Source organism: Branchiostoma lanceolatum, chromosome 10 (assembly GCF_035083965.1).
Source record: "Branchiostoma lanceolatum isolate klBraLanc5 chromosome 10, klBraLanc5.hap2, whole genome shotgun sequence".
Lineage (NCBI taxonomy): Eukaryota > Metazoa > Chordata > Leptocardii > Amphioxiformes > Branchiostomatidae > Branchiostoma > Branchiostoma lanceolatum.
Window position 1 is genome coordinate 18,580,091 of NC_089731.1, and position 18,228 is coordinate 18,598,318.

Genomic DNA, 18,228 nt, shown 5'->3' on the forward strand with positions numbered 1-18,228 from the left:
TTTGATCTTCGTCAGTCGTTTCTAATGCTGATTAGAACCTGAATGAGAAAAATTTAAATGCCAGTCACTAGAATCAGGTCATTCGTACTTTCGTCAAAATCACATAAAGAGTGCAAGAAAATACTACGTTTAGTGTTCAAAACAGAGGGTTGCATTTTGTCGGATCAGACATCAAATTTCACAAAGATTTATGAACTGCCTTTAAAAATCCCCGACACGGTATGCTTTCAAGGGAGAACCCATCTATTCTAATAGGTCCATTTGTAATTGACGTGCTCACCCCTGCACTACAAAATCTGAACCACGTAGACTGAAGATAACAAGGGCTCTTTTAGCCCTTTAACCGACGCACACGTCTCTCCTTTGTCTTTTCAAGTACGGTCTTTGAAACTACTGCTGTGCAGGGATCACTAGAAAGGGTATGGTTACTCTTTTGATGCCTAATTGGACGTTTTAATTGGAGTGCCGGAGGGAAGAAGTGTTTTGTCTCCTTTCTCTAACAGGGGCTGTGTGGGCTGCACGCGAGGCAAGAAGGATGTACAGGTTTTACAATGGTTATCAGTCATCGCACCCACCCTTCTGAAGCAGCGTGTTGCCCATACGGGTCTTCCACAAGGTCTTCTCTATTTTCCGCATGGTTACTGCCTGTCATCTTTTATTCTAGCCTAGGCAATTACGTGAGATTGGGCGATAGCGACGAGCTGGCTGGTCGAAGCAAAACCGCAATCGTTTCAGCACCGGGGACGGCGCAAACAATAGACTGCATTGAAAGCGACCTTCTACGCGTCACTGGCCGCACGAATTCATTGAAAGTTTTATGCAGTCGCTACCATAGGCTCGTGTCTGTCGATCGTGGTGCCCGTTTGTCTCTTTCTCTCTGTCTCTTCCGACGCTTGGGTGAAGCTTCTACATACATGGTAAGCGTAGGAGACGTAGATTGAAGAAAACGCTTCGCTGCCCGCTGTACGCGTCAACCAGCCTTCCTAGAACAATGACAAATGGGGAGGCGAAGCACACGGGCAGTGTGAGAGCGCCACTGTAGCAGCTCAGGTCTCTGGATACGGGGGAACTCGCTCCATCAGGACTGAACTGTTGTGCACAACTTAGCTTTCAAGATGGAATTCGCCGTCGTCCAAGTCATCTGTGCTAGCTTAGTCTTCATTACAGGTAAGCTATACCTTTTGTCGTATTCTGCATAAGATTCCCTTATCAATAGTAAAGATAAGCTGGTAAGATTATGATGGTGTGACAGTGCACTTCCCACAATAAGGGACAATTTTGCAGCGTACCCGATAACATCGGTACTTTCAGCAGTGACATTTTCTCGGTCGCCACCTGTGAGGCGCCACCTTTTGCAAGGCATAATTCGATATTACTTTCAGATCGTAATCTCCGGACATTATAGGTAACCAAGAGCGGATTTTCGTATTGAAACTATGATGAGACAAATAATTGTGTAGGTCGCGAAGCTGGACAGCTACACACGCCGCTGCCACCGTAAATGGCAGTTTCGGTTTATGTAGTATTAAGTTGGGATTACTTTCTAAGCCAGAGAAGGCATGATAAACTGTTCCCTGTCTATATTCAATGTAGACTGCTGTACATATTTCATAACTCATTTTCCCCAAAAATTGGAACGATTATGTACTCAAAACTACGCAGAGCTTTCAAATATTATTGGAAGAGTCTACGGCCCAAGGAGGGTGTAAAGAAATCGTTTGATGATCCATTCCCCTTCATTTGCATCCAATATCTTGTTATGGTGTTTGCAGGACTAAAGGTAGTTTGCATTTCATCGGCATTTTTCTTGACACGGTAGCTTGATAATTCGATTTCACAGTGGTTGGCTGTGTTGGCCAAACACCCAGAACAATTTTCTCGGCATCGTCCATTTGCGCTCACATCAGTAATCGCTCCCCCAGCGATCTCCAATGACGTGCGATCAATGTTAGATATCGAGTACAAACGGGGAAAAAATAGTATCAACTATTAAACCTTGATGTTACCAGCAGGGGAAGAGTTATTAGTATTATTGTCAGGGGCTCATGTACGTCCTTTGTGGAATGAATGACCTTACTCTGATGCCATTTGCATTCGTAATGGCTCCTCGTTTTTTGAGCTTCAGCCAAACGAGGGGCTGTCCACAATTTGCATTTTTTTACATTTGACTAACCGTTTAACTTCCAAATTGACAAGGAATACATGTTCGCTGTGCCTATGATGTAACACTAGACGAAATCCGATCTTTAAGCAAGCGTAAAGCATTCAAAAAACATACGTAAAGTATACTTTCATTAAAAACACAACCTTTACGCTTGATTTCAATTCCATTTCGCGTTGTTAAAGACCACATAATCATGTTTATGGTAAGATTTGCATAACGATGTATTCAATAATTTTCACTTGAAATAAAACGTGTCTTGGTGGATATTATAATGATTTCATTTCTGCATACTGTTTTGCGGAAATAAATTGACCTTTTCTTATCCAGGGCATGAAACCATTGCAATGTCATTTGGAGATAAATTGGGTTATAGAGGAGTTCTCCTCATGGGAACGTCATCTGAAATCGGAGGCAGTTTGGCAAAGTGACACAATCGGCGATTCGGAAACGCTGGCTGCCTCATGAAAATTGTCCAAGACTCACCGCGTGAGTGACACATCCGTGCCAAGATTGAAGTTGTCAGTCCAATCATTGAAAACATTTTATTGCCCTTTGCGAGTCTCGCTACACATTCCTATACTTTTGTTACAGTGTGCCCCTATAGAGAAATGCCCAGCTAGAAAACATATTAAACCAAAGCATCATTTGGTTATCTCACTGTCGTCCTTCATTATTCAGGAGCTAGCAAACTCTTAGGAAACGTCAAGTGCACTTTGTATACTCTGTAGTACCATTTATCAAGAACAAAACGGTTTCATGCTAGGCTTTCACCCACCGCTTGATTGGCGTTTGGGTTGTGATAACGACCGTTTCGTTGCATGTGTTGTGCCACCCAAAGCTCCCATAGGAAACAACAAAGCTGTCTTGAAGGGGGTGTAGCTGATGGAACGTGAAAACCGGGGATTCCGTGTGGCGTATGTTGCCTGAGGATAGTGATTTTCGAAATTTCTAGCTGACGATTTTTCGGCGTGCCAAAGCTGCGTGTACGTACAGCTTACGTTTGCATTTCGCTTCGTTCAGCGCTATGAAACTTTTACGTAAAAGACGCCAAGGTGACATTCATCATCGGTGGTGGGTGCCGGGCTGTGGTGGACGTACAGCCGTTCTTTTCACTTTAACGATTGTATACCCATGGCTATTCACTCAAACACCTTATGTCTGACGTCTAGCTGTCTTTGTAATGACACGTTAGACGTTAAGAGTACTAAAGGCCCATCACTGAGGAACCGTTTCTCATGACGGACTATTGCTACACCAGCCCCTGAGCTGCGGGCAGTTCTTTCCTTGCCCGGTCGAAGTCATTCATTTCGCGTCGTTTGCTCACGCAGGTCATCGCTCACTCCGGAACGCATCAATCTTCCTGTCTCCTCTAATAAAGACGTACCTTCATCTCTTTGCAACGCTAACTTCTTTATGAATGTTATCGTCCGCTCACGTGTATCAGTTTCTTCTCTGTTTGTTTGAGTGGACAACGTGAGGAATCTTAAGTATCTCTGCAAGTCTAGATGGACGATGGACGATGAGATAAACGTAGGGATGTGTACCTAAATGTATAAGGCAGATACAGATACTTATGTACAGGCCCAAACCTGTATCTATGCCTGAACTATTTGGCTAAGTATCCTGTGATCTTCCATCACCATGACAGGAACATGAATAAACAGTTAACATGAGGTCCATCTATACTTCTGGTACGTTGTTCAGAGAACCCATGCTTTTAAGTGAATCTCAAACTAAATATGGTGCTGATTTCAACAGCCATACTACGTTTTCTCCCTTTTTCAGAGTTACATTTCATATTGATGGTTGGGATAACACGTTTTAGTAACAGAATAATTCAAAACGTTAATGTACACTTAGTGTGAGTCTATCAAAGTACCTTGATGTTCCGGTATTTGATATATTTACCTTAATGATTATCGCTGAACATTATTATCTGTGCTGGATACCGGTACACATCCCTAGATCGATGTTTTCCTCTGCCTTCTGTTGCTTGAGAGATGCTCCGCATCTTCCCTGTAAAGTTTACATCCCGTTATCTGAAGTAATATAAAGATGACGTATACTTTATGACATCCACTTTACAAGCCTCGCGGCGTCGTCCCATCCCGGGAGCTTTACTTGCCACTCTTCTTCATCTTATTACCTTCATGTACGGGTAAGGTTCCTGATCCATCTTACCTCAGGTACGCCTATCTTATTAGAGGTTCGACCATTTCAACAGGCATGAGAGGGGTGTGCTTTACCGTTTATACCGAGACAGGTGTATCGTAAAGATAAAAGATGGGCTAAGTGTCATATCGGGAAAAGTGTCAATGATAGTGCAACCTGGAGTAAAAGGTTTCATGATTTTAGATTGCGTATCTGTACTGGATATATAGATAGCACAGTTTCAGACAATGGTATTTTTTGTATTTCTTAAATCAGTCGTTTTTAAGGTTTCTGGTATCCCTTGTATATTGTTTTCAATGCTGTTACTCAATGATTTCTTTTCTTTTTATTTGCAAATCAGCAATACTATAAACAGTATTAGTTCCATGTAGTTTCACAGTGAGGATAGTCGTATGAACGACCTGATTATGCCCAAACCAATTCTAAAGATAATTCTTTGAATTATTGAATGAGTTATTGATTATAGATATTCTGTTACGCTGAAGTAGGGCTTAGAGAACTTGTTTTACTACATATAGGAGAATATCCCCTGACCCTCCCTATAAATCATGAAAATGGTCTAGTCCTAAGGGAAGAAAATGAATGAAACATAAGAGAAATAATGGAAACAAATCTGAAAACGAGCGCACGCCATTGAGAGCGAAAGTAAGACATAAAGTTTGAACAATTCGCGAGTGACGTTTTTTATCTCCGTGGCCTTTGGGGGAGAAATCTCAAATTTTACGCCTAAGCTTGATTCATTCGTCAAGCTCGGCGTTCGTCACACTTATCAAAGACATGGATCAAATCCATACAGCTCCGGGCTGAACCATGGTCGTATAATTGATGGCTATGCTTGCAGTCCCACTAGATTGATGGGTCCTATTCAGACAGGTTATCTAATGCGACCAAGTCCCCAAAATTGGAGGCAGCAATTACAGCTCAACCCTCCAGGCGCCCATTGATGATATATTCATCATGAATTAGGAAGGGAACAATGGGTTCTCCCTCGGCTCTTCGATGGGTCTTGCGTTAAGGAGGTAGTTTCCGCTGAAAGCACGACGTCGCCATTTCATGATTGCAGCGTTCCCTAAGGGTGCTGATTTAGCTCGGTAATCATCGGACAAGTCGGCGTAACAAGCCACAAATGACCACCCTCTGCGGCACGGCTGATGTCACTAACAACAGACGTCAACCCTCTTGACTTTAAAGATATATATTCATTAAGTCTATTTATCGAATTTATCAATTTATTGAATTTTAAAACATCCGGGTGTCCCTATTCAACTCTGTGGAATTGTAGGGGCCTAGTCTGCACAAATTGTAAAATCAGCATCATTGATTTTAGCAATATATGGCGTGACAAGATATGACGGTGGTAATCAACATTCTGGATGCATCGAAATGAAAAGGATGACAAACATATAGAAGGTTATAGAAAAGGTTAAAGCAACCTGTATAAAAAAAAAAACATCGTGGCTGCTGCTATTCAATATACAGGGTGAAAGAATACAGGAAATAATCCCCTAGCCTTTTTTTTTAAAAACAATCATTAGCATTGTAAAATTTTGAGCTTTGATCCAACACATGTATTGGATCAAAGCTCAAAACGTTGCAATATGTACTCTACCAACACAGATGAGCTTTCATGCGAACAATCATAAGGGTTTGTACTGATGTTTAGATGAATATCACGACGTACTTGTAGGGGACGTAGTTCCCGAATAGTATATGAACTATGAATTAAGAACTTGACTGTTTTGATTAATTGCACTTGTTTTGCTGTCATCAAAATGTACCACTGTTTAATGTGAAACTACCACGTACAATGAGCCCCATTTTTCATCTACCAGGTAAAATGCCGTTAAAATGCATTGGTCGTGCTCTCTTTTGTGTCACCTGAGCAAAATTGCTCGTGTCTAATCATTTCTATTAAGAAATGCCAACTTATTGTTCACTTACGGCCTATTACTTTAAGGAATGCATGGCCCATGCCTACGCCAAATTTGAAAGACGTAATAGCTAAAATCGCAGCTTTTATAGCAATTGTGGCCATCCTAGAACAATAATCATGAAGAATCGTAATACTTGTCTACAGAACTTACCTTCACCGTCCTTTTGACATTTGAAAACATGTTTTCGGCGTTAAACATCAAAGTGACTAGGACAAAAACTGATCGTTTTTCGTTGCTATTTAACATCCATCGCGCAGTAGCAAATTATAGCTGCATTTTTTTGCTAGTTGTTCACGCAATTTTTATGTATGCATATCCTGTTTCACCGGTGTCACGTGAAATGGTAATTTATCAAAATGCAAAAATTTTAACTTCTGCCTTACCCAGATCGATAAGTTTATTATGGTCTTTTATTTCACGGCTTTTACAGTTACTACCTTCGCAAAAGAGGATAATGATACATTTTAGGTTACATTGGAATGTATGTGGTTTAGAAGCTCTAAATTGAATCGCATGTAATTTGGTATGTGCCTATGTCTTAATCTATCGTAAAATATTTTTTGGGCCCCCTGGTGGCTTTCCTCGCTACTGCAGCGCATCTTCCGGTTTCTCTATCTCGCGCTCTGGACAAGCCATGGTCATGATGCTTGGGTTGTAGATAGCTCTAAAGCGACATAACGTTGCAGTTTAAGTTGCAGACTTTGAAGCAGGACAGGTTCAACCCATTTTTTGGAAGTGTGAAAACTAATTTTTGTACTAGAATTAAACATGATTGCAACAACTATTTACCAACATAAAAGCCTTGACGCTGAAGTTTTCTTACTAGGCTTTCAATCATAGCCGTTCCACCGCCGCAGCCCATCGGGGTAACGTATCATTGATTCTACAGCTCAGCGGCGACTTTCTTAATATGCCAAGCAGCCCGTCACACCGAACATTTCCCCATTCTGGTTGCCTTAAGTAACGCTGTTATGTTATAGCGGCATTTCCTGAAAGCATGTTTATGTATTCTGTAGATGTCGTGTTAAGAGACAATATCTTGAAGGCCTTCTCGTTGTGGGTTGTAAAGCATTCAAGGCCACTGACCCGAAAAGAGCAGTTTGAAATGATAACATCACCAACGACGGTTAGGGTAGCTCGTGTGACTTGCCCGATGGATATTATAGTACGATTCACTGAACATAGCCTCAACATCAATGAACGCTAATATAAAATCCGTTATTTGTTACTTGGATTCTCGACTGTACTGAGGGACCCAAAAAGTTTTAGGTCACAATTTGCTGTAGTGAGCTGAGGCAAAGGGTTTTTTGATTCGCATTTTGCCAGTGCTTCGCGATCTATATTCATGTTGTTAACAGGTGGGTATAATATTGGTTCCCCCTGGTTCAGTAAAATGATGACGAAGCAAAAACTTTATGGACCATTTGCTTGTGTAAAAATCTACGTCCCTGAAGACTGTTTTTCCCACCTAAGGGTTGCCTCCCGTATTGAAACGTCGTTACTGTAGTCTCATGAGGGTGCACACCTAAAATGAAATCATCTCACATCCTACAAGAAAACGATGTCTGACGACCTTCCTAGATCTCTGTACCCGGCGGTAGGAAAACAAACGACCATCCAGATTGAAGATAACGACGGCCAACGTTCTATCTTTAACGAGAAGCGATAGATCTTTCTTTGCTACGGCAATGCTGTGGCGTTTGAGCGATGTTTGTGCCTGATGCGACAGATATAGATTCTTTACCATACAACCCCTCAGTCCTGTAACCAGCCAGGAACTCTATCGATTTCTCTTCATTTTATTCAACTTTCAGACTTTGTTTCTTTCTCTGCCTACTCCGAACAATAACTTTTTTTTAATACCGACAGTTTCCCTCTCGCCTCGATATTACTACCGCGGTATTGTATCTCAAGTCAGCAGCTTGCTTAGACGGAAAATGAACTGTATAGTTCCCAAGAATAAAACCGAGCAATAAAAGCAAATCCACCCACTGCAGTTATTAGGGAACAATCGTGATGCGTGATTTTTATTCCGTGTAGTAAAAACCGCTTAATAAACCGTTCGGATCAAATGCGTGTACCACTTTTACAGTGAAGGATTATTTTACTATATATGAAGTGTTTTACCGTATGTTATATTTATCAGGGATGTGTACAGTTAACAAACTACTCCCAAGGACAATAAAAATCCTGCAGTATTCTGTAATGGTACCATTTTTCTTGCTAACACATATGCTTCAGAGTCGGTTTTGTCATTAAAACTTCCCAAACGGCCCAAGTCATTAGTGCGATTTTTTTTCTGCTGCATAGGTAGTGAACTGCATACGGTGGGTGGATGACTGTCACACCGTATGTATACAGTATTCTATGATTAAAACACACTTTTACCATATTTTCTGTTACCTCCGTTAGATGGATCCGGAGGTATTGTATTCAATTGTTGTGCTTTTTTTTCAATGTATGTGTTTGCTTGTCTCGGTGAGAGTCCGCAGTGACATGAAAAATGCATAGCGGCAACATGTAGGGCCAAAGTAGTTTGATAGGATACTTGAGGAATTGGAAGTATGGTTTGGTTTGGGACCAGTGGTAGAAGCCTCACAGTTAAGCTCCAGGTTTCAATTGGTAACTGGGAGCCCCCGGTTCTAATCCGGGGATGGACATTCAGGTTGGAGCTGCATCCGTCTTTCGAAAGGGACGTCAAGTGGGGATCGAACACGTTAAAAGGCACTACAACAGCCTCATTGCTCACATGGATACCTACTGGCTGTACTTCAGATGAATGGAATATCCAGACATTACTTCTGAAGATATGGCAGCAATGGTAGAAATTTGTGAACTACCTTTAAGTCCCCAGGCTATTCTAAAAACATGAAACTTTTACAACTCTATTATACGCCGCTATTAGTAACATCCTGACCCAACAGTTGAGCCAAAGGCACGTAGGCTTTTACAGTCGACTTTGCAGCACGTATCTATCCATATTTAATTCCTATCTTTGCCCTACGGATTTATAATCCCTGCTTCAATCTCATCGAAAACCATGCTGTAGGAAATAGAATTTCCTCCTAGTGCAATTCAAAACTCTGGCGTCGGAGAAGAATGTGTAGAATGATTTAACATACACCATTGGCGAGAAATGCACAATGGCACCTAGGGAAATTTTGCTCTCACAAAGAAAGTTTTTTGAGGCCAACCGAATATCGTTTATGGGATTACAGTAAAAAGAAACGATGAATGCAAAATTGCAACAAAACAAATTAATTGTCTACGCCCTAATTGGATGGCAAATATAAGGTCTAGAAAAATATTGTGTTTCCGATAAGGTTCCCTAAAAAGGTCGGTAATTAGGATTCTTTCTTTTGCCTCTCTCTCTGTGCCCCCTTTCTCTCTGTGCCCCCTCTCTCTCTTCCTCTTTCTTTCCCCCTCCCCCCTCTCTCCCTCTCTCTCTCTCTCAAAAATACATTTTCATCACTGATGTGTCAGATCGCAACTTCCATGTCCCTTGTCCGCTGTCCGCCTAACAATGGCTAGGGTTAGCGGGTTTTGCAAGGGTTGGTCGGACAGCTGGAAACACTCCATTTTTCCGTAGACCTAAACATGCAAACGCTCTTCTCAAGGCGCTTGGGGTTTGAAGCATCGTGATACAAAATAACGCATTGATCAACTCAGCCTTTGTGCACCGCTTTACCACCAATGACGGTATGTGGGAAAGTCTGGAAAGAAAATCGGAACCCGTTTTTAGCTTAATGCACGAGTATGCTAGCCCGGTATCCAGAAGTATTATAGCTTCAATGTCTCCTATTTTGGGAGAGAAGATCTAGACTCGAATCATATGTTAGGTTTGGATACCAGGCTACGAGTATAAAAACAAGTGTGGAGGGCCGTGTTTTGTCTCCAAATCTCAAACATTCTTGTTCAGCACGTCTTATAACTATACACCCGAGTTATGCGTACAATATTGCCTTTCTAATGGCTGTTAAGTATGAATCTCGTGAACCAGTACACAATGGGCTAATTCCGCGAAACTACCGTTCGGCAATGCAGGCGCAGGTGCTCTTATAGATAACGAGGTTCTCTAATTGGCACTCTCCGATTCAGAGAATGCCTTTTCCGCTTGGGCAAGTTGCGACCTTTCTTCACGCTCGAGGTGTAATTTAACGACTACTAGTAAGCAATCGCGGATGATTTCCAAGCAGCTCATTCAACCCCGTCGATTCCCTAAGGGACATTTATGGCAGCTATCATGCATACCATAAATAACGGTTCAAACAAAACTACATATTTATGATACTGTTTTGTGGAAATGGATCAATCGTGATTTACATCAACTTTGTTTTAAAACATGTTTCCTCAAAAGAAGCTGACTTAATTGACACGAGCTTAATCTATACATAGAAGTAAATGGAGAAATCGTTAAGGAAAGTTTTAATTAGATGGATCGTACTACGGAAAATTATGTATTTGTTCAGTTTGATGTAAATGTGACGATGTATGTTAAACTGGATCAGATCGAATGCACATCGGATACATGCAGATTTCGAGGTCGTTAAGTATACCGTCAATATCTAGGATCCATCTACACTATCAAGCAAATTCAAGCGTTCCAGGTAATAGCAAGATAGTCCAAGGGTAGTTTGTATCTTTCGTCTTTTGAATTTCACATCTTTCTTGATTTCGTTTTGTTACAGGCAAACGAAAAATACTGCCACAAAATAAAAGTGACAAGTTAACTCCAATAGGGTGCCAAATAAAGCTGAATATGAGTTACAGGAGTATCGGAATTATATGCTTCTTGATATAAGTGGAGTAGATAGAACAAAGAAGCTACATGTAACGTTAGCAGGTATGTTACACCGACGGGCGTTTATTCAGATACAGTAGGCATCCTTCCATCTTTTCAGATGATGGTAGCACTCTGGATTCGGCAGCTTCTCATGTGGCTCTGAAGTCCAATCCTGGCGTGACAGTCTCGGCCACAGTTTGGACATATGAAATCAGAGGAGTTCTGAGGCTGCTGTCTCTAAAATCTAAGTGTTCCGTTATTTCTAATAATGATGCAAACAGAAAGCCAGCAAAGCTCAGACGTCATCGTTTTTTTTCTTCAAAAATTTATTCTTGATTGTTTGTAAGAAAAACACAATAAAAAGGATATGCTTGGCACAAAAAACAAAGCAGTTGACACACATGGATGACGACAAAATCAATAATTAAAAACAATTTACAGTAATAATGCACATTAGACACCAGTTGACAGTCTGACACCAGTTACCATTCTCATATCAAAGAAAACCATCTATTTCACCTCAATTTCCAACATATTACTAATTTTATTTATTCTTTTAGAAACAATACTATTTAATACTTTGAAACAGAAGCAAATACAAGAAATGAAATATTATAAGCTAAGATATCAATGACGATATCTGAAAATAAAGTGCTTACCAAACAGAATAGTCATATTTGACAAAGCTGGGCACCTCTCACTTAGATCGCCAAAAATAAAATCAAACCGACTAAGATGAAAATAGAAACAAGAATGGTGGAAAAACAGTCTTCTATCCGTCTCTAGAAACGTGTAACTACTCTACGATCAAAAAAAATGTGGCTGGTTCTTCTTTTTTACAATCACAGAATAAAGAATCTTTCAACCCCCACCTGTGAAGTATTTCATTCGTCTTCTCTAATTGCAAAAAAAAAGGATAACAATTATTGAAAGTTAACCAATCATGTTCACGGATCTAACTGCGCATGCGCAGGTCAAAGGATATCTTTCAAGCATGGTCGAAACAAGAACTGCTTACAAGTCATAAGCATTCACCTTTGACCTGCGCAGTTGGAACTGCTAACATGCTTATCTTTGTCTGGCGAATCTTTTTTGGGTGGACAGGTAACATCTATTACCTAATCTAAAATTGTTCTATTGTCATTTTTTCCAGGACCAGTAGAGGCGAATTCCCAGTCGTCTATCGGGCTGACCATCCCGAGGACAGTTTCCACCATTATCAACGACCCTGCAACGCTACCTGCCACCTTCCGAACGGGCCACCGCCTCCTCTCCATTGTTTGGTACAAACTAGATTCAAAGGACAAGTCTAAAAGAACCCTGGTGTACTCCTACTACCCAGCAGCGGGCACTAGAGAAGCACATGGTGACTTTAACGGTCGAGCCAGCCTGGCAGGCAAGGCGTCACTACGGATCGAGGGGACAACCGAAAAGGATGATGGGACGTACGTTCTCGCCATCATGGTGGAAGGAGTTGGGAACGAGGAGGGCTTCGTTAAGCTGTCTATCCTGGGTACGTGAAGCTACTCTTGGTTCTCGCGACGTGACGCTACTACTACTACTAGATAAAAATGATCTATAGTTCCCATTACGTTGTTATTAACTTGATTACGAATAATGGTCTCCTGAAAGTGAACCCCACACAGTAATTACACAATCAAGAAGGAGGTTAGGGGACATTTTCCATCAATCAAAACTGTTTCTGACGTCGGCAAACTACAACAGCGACATTTAGACTGTAAAGATGATCCTTTAATAGACCATCAGTGCACTTCCTGGCTGGAGGGCTGTGAAAACTTGCCATCAGTGACATTGCTTCGTGTCGTAAAAACACTCCTTCTTTATCAAAACTTATAATCATTGAGTTCTTGATTCTTTGACGGAACATTATAGGTTCCTAGAGGTTCACTAATTTGCGACTACTGAAATTGTTTCTAGCGCGAAGAGTACTTTGACAAAGGGGAATAATTTCCAATCAACTTATATTTACTGGTAATAGAGTAGCTCTTAATCCCTTCAATAGACAATCAGTGGAGGCTTGTTAATTAGTTAACTATAATCATTACTTATATGTTGCAAGCAGTCCTTTATGATCTATGTAAATATCCTTCTAGCTGAACATATAGAATAACACTGTTACGATGAATAGAAGCTGTGGTGGAAAGCTTTCAGAATGTATCCGCCATCTTTCTTCGGCTCTGAAAATAGCCACGTGACCTGAGAGTCAAGTTCACATAGGTCACGTGACAAAATTCTTACCTAATTTTTGTAGAGCTGGAAAAAGAAAGTTTCCGCCTGGAAAATTAAAAGTTACATTTATAATCCCCTGCAGACGTAATGGATACGCCATTACAAGTATCGATCGATGGAAGTTACTAATTAATGTTCAAGTCCGTACCCTAGATAGACTTCATTATAGCGACCTTGGACCTCCAAATTAAAGTCAATTCATCACTAATGACCGGTAGTGTAATGCATTTTTAGCAGTAAAATTGAAGCCAACATTATTATAAGGCAACTTAAAATTGATGGCAGTCCCACTAGCTACACAGCCTTTTTGCGGCAGTAGGGGCAGTGAGTTGTTATCCACTGTGTCTGGGCCACTGTATTGGATAGTGGGAGTCTAGGGATGCATACCTAAACCCACGCTCAGGTTCAGGTCCGGATTCGAATCCAGAGGTTTAGGTTCAGGTACGGATCTAAGAAGTCCAGACCTGAACTCATGGCATATTTGAATAATAACTTTAACGGCATAACGCGAGCAACTTGACTAGATTAAGTTGAAGATTCTTTAACAAAGACTACTATGAAAGACACGGCATAGCTGTAGATTGAAATAAACTCAAATTTGTTTGGTTTGTTCACTGGTAAGTTCTGACACAACAGTGCAAGTGATCCCAGTAAGTAATTGTAACACAGATTCACTTGACTTTTGGCACAGTCTAGGGATGTGTACTTAAACCCACATTCAGGTTCAGGTCCAGATTCGAATCACTGAGTTTAGGTTTTTTTAGACCTGAACCTTAAGGCCCCCTCTCACTGCGGCGGCACCGTCATGACGGCACCGTCGCGAAGTTTTCATTTGCACTCTCACTGAAGTGCGGCGCATTTGCGTTTGAAGCCCAGATGAGCAAGTTATTGAATGAACTTTATTGTTCGACAATCATACATGGTACAATATGTGGCACTAAATCAACAATAATGCAAGGCTAACTTATCCAACAATTATTAGTACAAAACATTATCGATAACAGTGTATGAATTACAATAAAGCCATGTATGTATGATTTTTCCCTCGCTTTTAGAATGAAGTATAATGAAATTGACCTATGTAGGTGGTATAGGAGTTGGACATTACAACAATACATGGGAAATATCGTTCCGTGTACCAGATAGGGTGAAGTTTGTCTTAGTAGTAATACTTTGTAACAGCGCATCTCTTTCTACGTGAGTAGCCCAGTCATGTTCTTCTTCGAATGATGAAGTGTCGTATTTTTTTTTTAATAATCCTGTTAGTCTAGGTAAATTATCTCATCTTAGCGAGAGTATCTAATCAACTGTGATTTTGACTATCAACGATCAATAGGAATTCTTCTAATTCACCCCTTACGGCGAAACATTGAATGAAATTTGCGATACAGTGCCTCACTGGTATATCAAGTTCAGTTTATCACTGTATTTCTTGAATGGCACAAGAGCGAGGCGAGTGCATGTAAACGAGTGGTCTGATTCCTTTGCTGAGCGACTAGTCTATCGACTTCCGAACTGGAATAAATGTACACTGCAGACATCTAATTTTCAGTGGGATTAAGCAATATCCCAATGAAAATATCACAACATCTAACGTTACAGGTACCATCCTCAACCGCACTACAACCAAACTCTTAAACAGATCAATAGCTCGGGAAATGGACCAATTGTAGTTTGATGGTAGTGATTTCAATTAATCAGAAACCGCAGTGCTGTTAATGGATCAAAATACAATGCAAAAGTATAAGAAAATGCACCAAAATTGATTTCAAGTGATAAAAGGATTTTCACTTATGAGACTTGGTGCGACAAAGGTAACATGTTATAGAATATGCGTAAAACCTTGAAACTGACATATCACTTTTTACACAATAGCTCGCGCGGTGAAGGCCCCCTCTCATTGGGCTGCGGTACTGTGGCGGTAGCGTGCGGTAGCTTGGAAATGGCTACCGCCGCAGTGCCGTGCACAGACCTCAGCGTACCGTCCTAGTGACGTCTCAGTGCCGTTCCAGTGCCGGTCCACACCGCCGGCGTGCCGGTTGAAATGGCGATTTTTTTTCAAAATTTCAAAAAAAACGCAAGTGGCAAAGTGCCGCGCGCTCGCCGGGAGCTTACCGGGAGCTCACCGCGCGCGCTATTGTGTAAAAGTGATATGTCAGTTTCAAGGTTATACGTATATTCCATAACATGTTACCTTTGTTGCACCAAGTGTCATAAGTGAAAATCCTTTTATCACTTGAAATCAATTTTTGATGCATTTTTTAAAATAATTTTGCATTGTATTTTGATCCATTGACAGCACTGCGATTTCTGATTAATTGAAAGCACTACCATCAAACTGCAATCGGTCCATTTCCCTAGCTATTGATCTGTTTAAGAGTTTGGTTAAACCTAATTTACTGCATTGTAGTGAGGTTGAGGATTGTAGCTGTAGATTCTCTGATATTTTCATTGGGATATTGCTTAATCCCACTGAAAATTAGATCTCTGCATTGTACATTTATTCCAGTACGGAAGTTGATAGACTAGTCGCTCAGGAAAGGAATCAGACCACTCGTCTATATGTACTCGCCCTACTCTTGTGCCATTCAAGAAATACAGTGATAAACTGAACTTGATATACCAGTCAGGCACTGTATCGCAAATTTTACTCAATGTTTCGCCGTAAGGGGTGAATTAGAAGAATTCCTATTGATCGTTGATAGTCAAACATAGTTGATTAAATACTCTCGCTAAGATTAACTAATTTACCTACTAACAGGATTATTAAAAAACATACGACACTTCATCATTCGAAGAAGAAAATGACTGGGCTACTCACGTTCAGGACATATTATGTAAACATGTTTGGCTTAGCCCCGCAGTTAACGTTAATACCAACCGTTTTGGATATACATTTAAAGAAAGTATGAAACTCACGTTTCTCCCTGGCTGGAGGGAACCACTTAGAAACATTAGTAAACTCCACACATTTTATAAAATCAAAAATCACTTTGGTAGGGAAGACTATATCACATCAAATCATAATAAACCAATAAGCATAACTACACTGAAAATCAGCGCACGTTGTCTAGAAGTTGAAAAGGATCGACACCACAACACACCAGGCAGTCACAGATTGTGTCCCACATGTAATGAAAATATTGAAGATAAATTTCAATTTGTAATGGCCATGGCCTGTCCAACTCATGGCAAAGAGACAGATGCGCTATTACAAAGTATTACTACTAAGACAAACTTCAGCCTATCTTGTACACAGAACGATATGTCCCATGTATTGTTGTTATGTCCAACTCCTATACCACCTACATAAGTCAATTTCATTATACTTCATCCTAAAATCGAGGGAAAAATAATCCATACATGGCTTTATTGTAATCCATACACTTTTATCGATAATGTTTTGTACTTATAATTGTAGGATAGGTTAGCCTTGCAGTATTGTTGATTTAGTGCCATATATTGTACCATATACGATTGTCGAACAATAAAGTTCATTCTATAACTTGCTCATCTGGACTTCAAACGCAAATGCGCCGCACGTCAGTGAGAGTGCAAATGAAAATTGGTGAAAGAAACGCAACGGTGCCGTTAAAATCTGCCGTGGCGGTGCCGCCGCAGTGCCGGAGCCCAGTGAGACGGGGCTGTACCGTCACACACCATGCCTGTCACGTTCTATGCTTTCCCAGGCACAGAACGTGACACAGCCCGACCGTCACAGACTGTGCCCGGAAGTGCTGTCAATCACTGTGACTGACGGGGCAGTGATGCCCGCGTTTCCATATAAGGCAGCGTGTTTTTGTTTACCGCAGTCCCCCCACCCCCCGTCATCTTTATTTTTCGGGGTGCTGGGATAAGGAGGAACAGCGTAATTCTCGCTCTGTAAAATAATTGAATAACTTAGACCTAGAATTGAAGTGGCACAAAAAGACAGTGTCTATAACAGATGCTAAAAAAAAAAACAATTTGTAAGACTAAATATATTCTATCCAGGGAAACCAGATCTAGACTAGGATCGGGCCACTTGCCGATTACTTCGACGTCCCGAGGCCCGATCTAAATCAATGCTACGGGAAGTTGTAGCCCCGGGCACTGTCCAGGCACGGTTCGTGACAGTGCCGGAGTGTCACAAACTGTGCTTTTGCCCCAGGCACGGTTTGTGACACTCAGGCACCGTCACAATCCGTGCCTGGGCACAGTTTGTGACAGTGCCCGAGTGTCACAAACCGTGCCTGGGGCAAAAGCACGGTTTGTGACACTCGGGCACTGTCACGAACCGTGCCTCAGGACACAGTCGTGAATGGCAGGGTTCGGGACGGATTTCTGTTGTAGAAATTCGTGATGAGACGTCCGTCTGTTTGTGCCACATCAACTCTAAGTCCAAATCATCCAAGACAAGCGCGAAATGTATTTCAATGAGCGAGAATTACGCTGATTCTTGCTCATCCCAGCGCCCCGAAAAAAAACAAAGATGGCGGGCTGCAGGGAAAAAAACGCGTTAGGCAGACTCCTCCCCCTCAAAACACTAAGCTCCGCCCAAAAGCACAGTATGGGATAAGACCCCCTGTTTGTCACGAACTGTGCTCGGTTGGGCACCATTCGTGACGGTGTCCGAGTGTCACAAACCGTGCTTTTGCCCCAGGCACGGTTTGTGACACGCGGGCACTGTCACAAACCGTGCCTAGGCACCAAACGTGACAAAGCACCAAACGTGACGCAACAGGGGCCTTTAGGTATACGCCCCTAAGTGGAACCCATTCCTCTTCTACCGTCGACTTTTACCGCCCAAATCGAATTCAGGTACACATTTTTAACTAAATGGAGTGAGAAAAGTCGTGTTAGGTGCCTTTCCGAAGGACAAGACGTTTAGCCAGGAATGTCATGAATCGAACCCGTGATCTCTCGATCCCACGTCCGCTGGCCTG

At 41.5% G+C, this 18,228-nt stretch overlaps 1 protein-coding gene across 1 annotated transcript in view; it reads left to right on the plus strand.

Annotated features, from left to right (window-relative positions):
- The first annotated feature begins 340 nt into the window (after window positions 1–340).
- LOC136443925 (nectin-4-like) overlaps window positions 341–18,228 on the plus strand; it is a 38,842-nt gene continuing 20,954 nt past the window's right edge. The window contains exons 1-2 of the mRNA XM_066441301.1: window positions 341–1,167; window positions 12,207–12,566. Coding sequence (XP_066297398.1) covers window positions 1,116–1,167; window positions 12,207–12,566 — 412 coding nt within the window. The 5' untranslated portion in view covers window positions 341–1,115. The remainder of the gene's footprint in view (window positions 1,168–12,206; window positions 12,567–18,228) is intronic.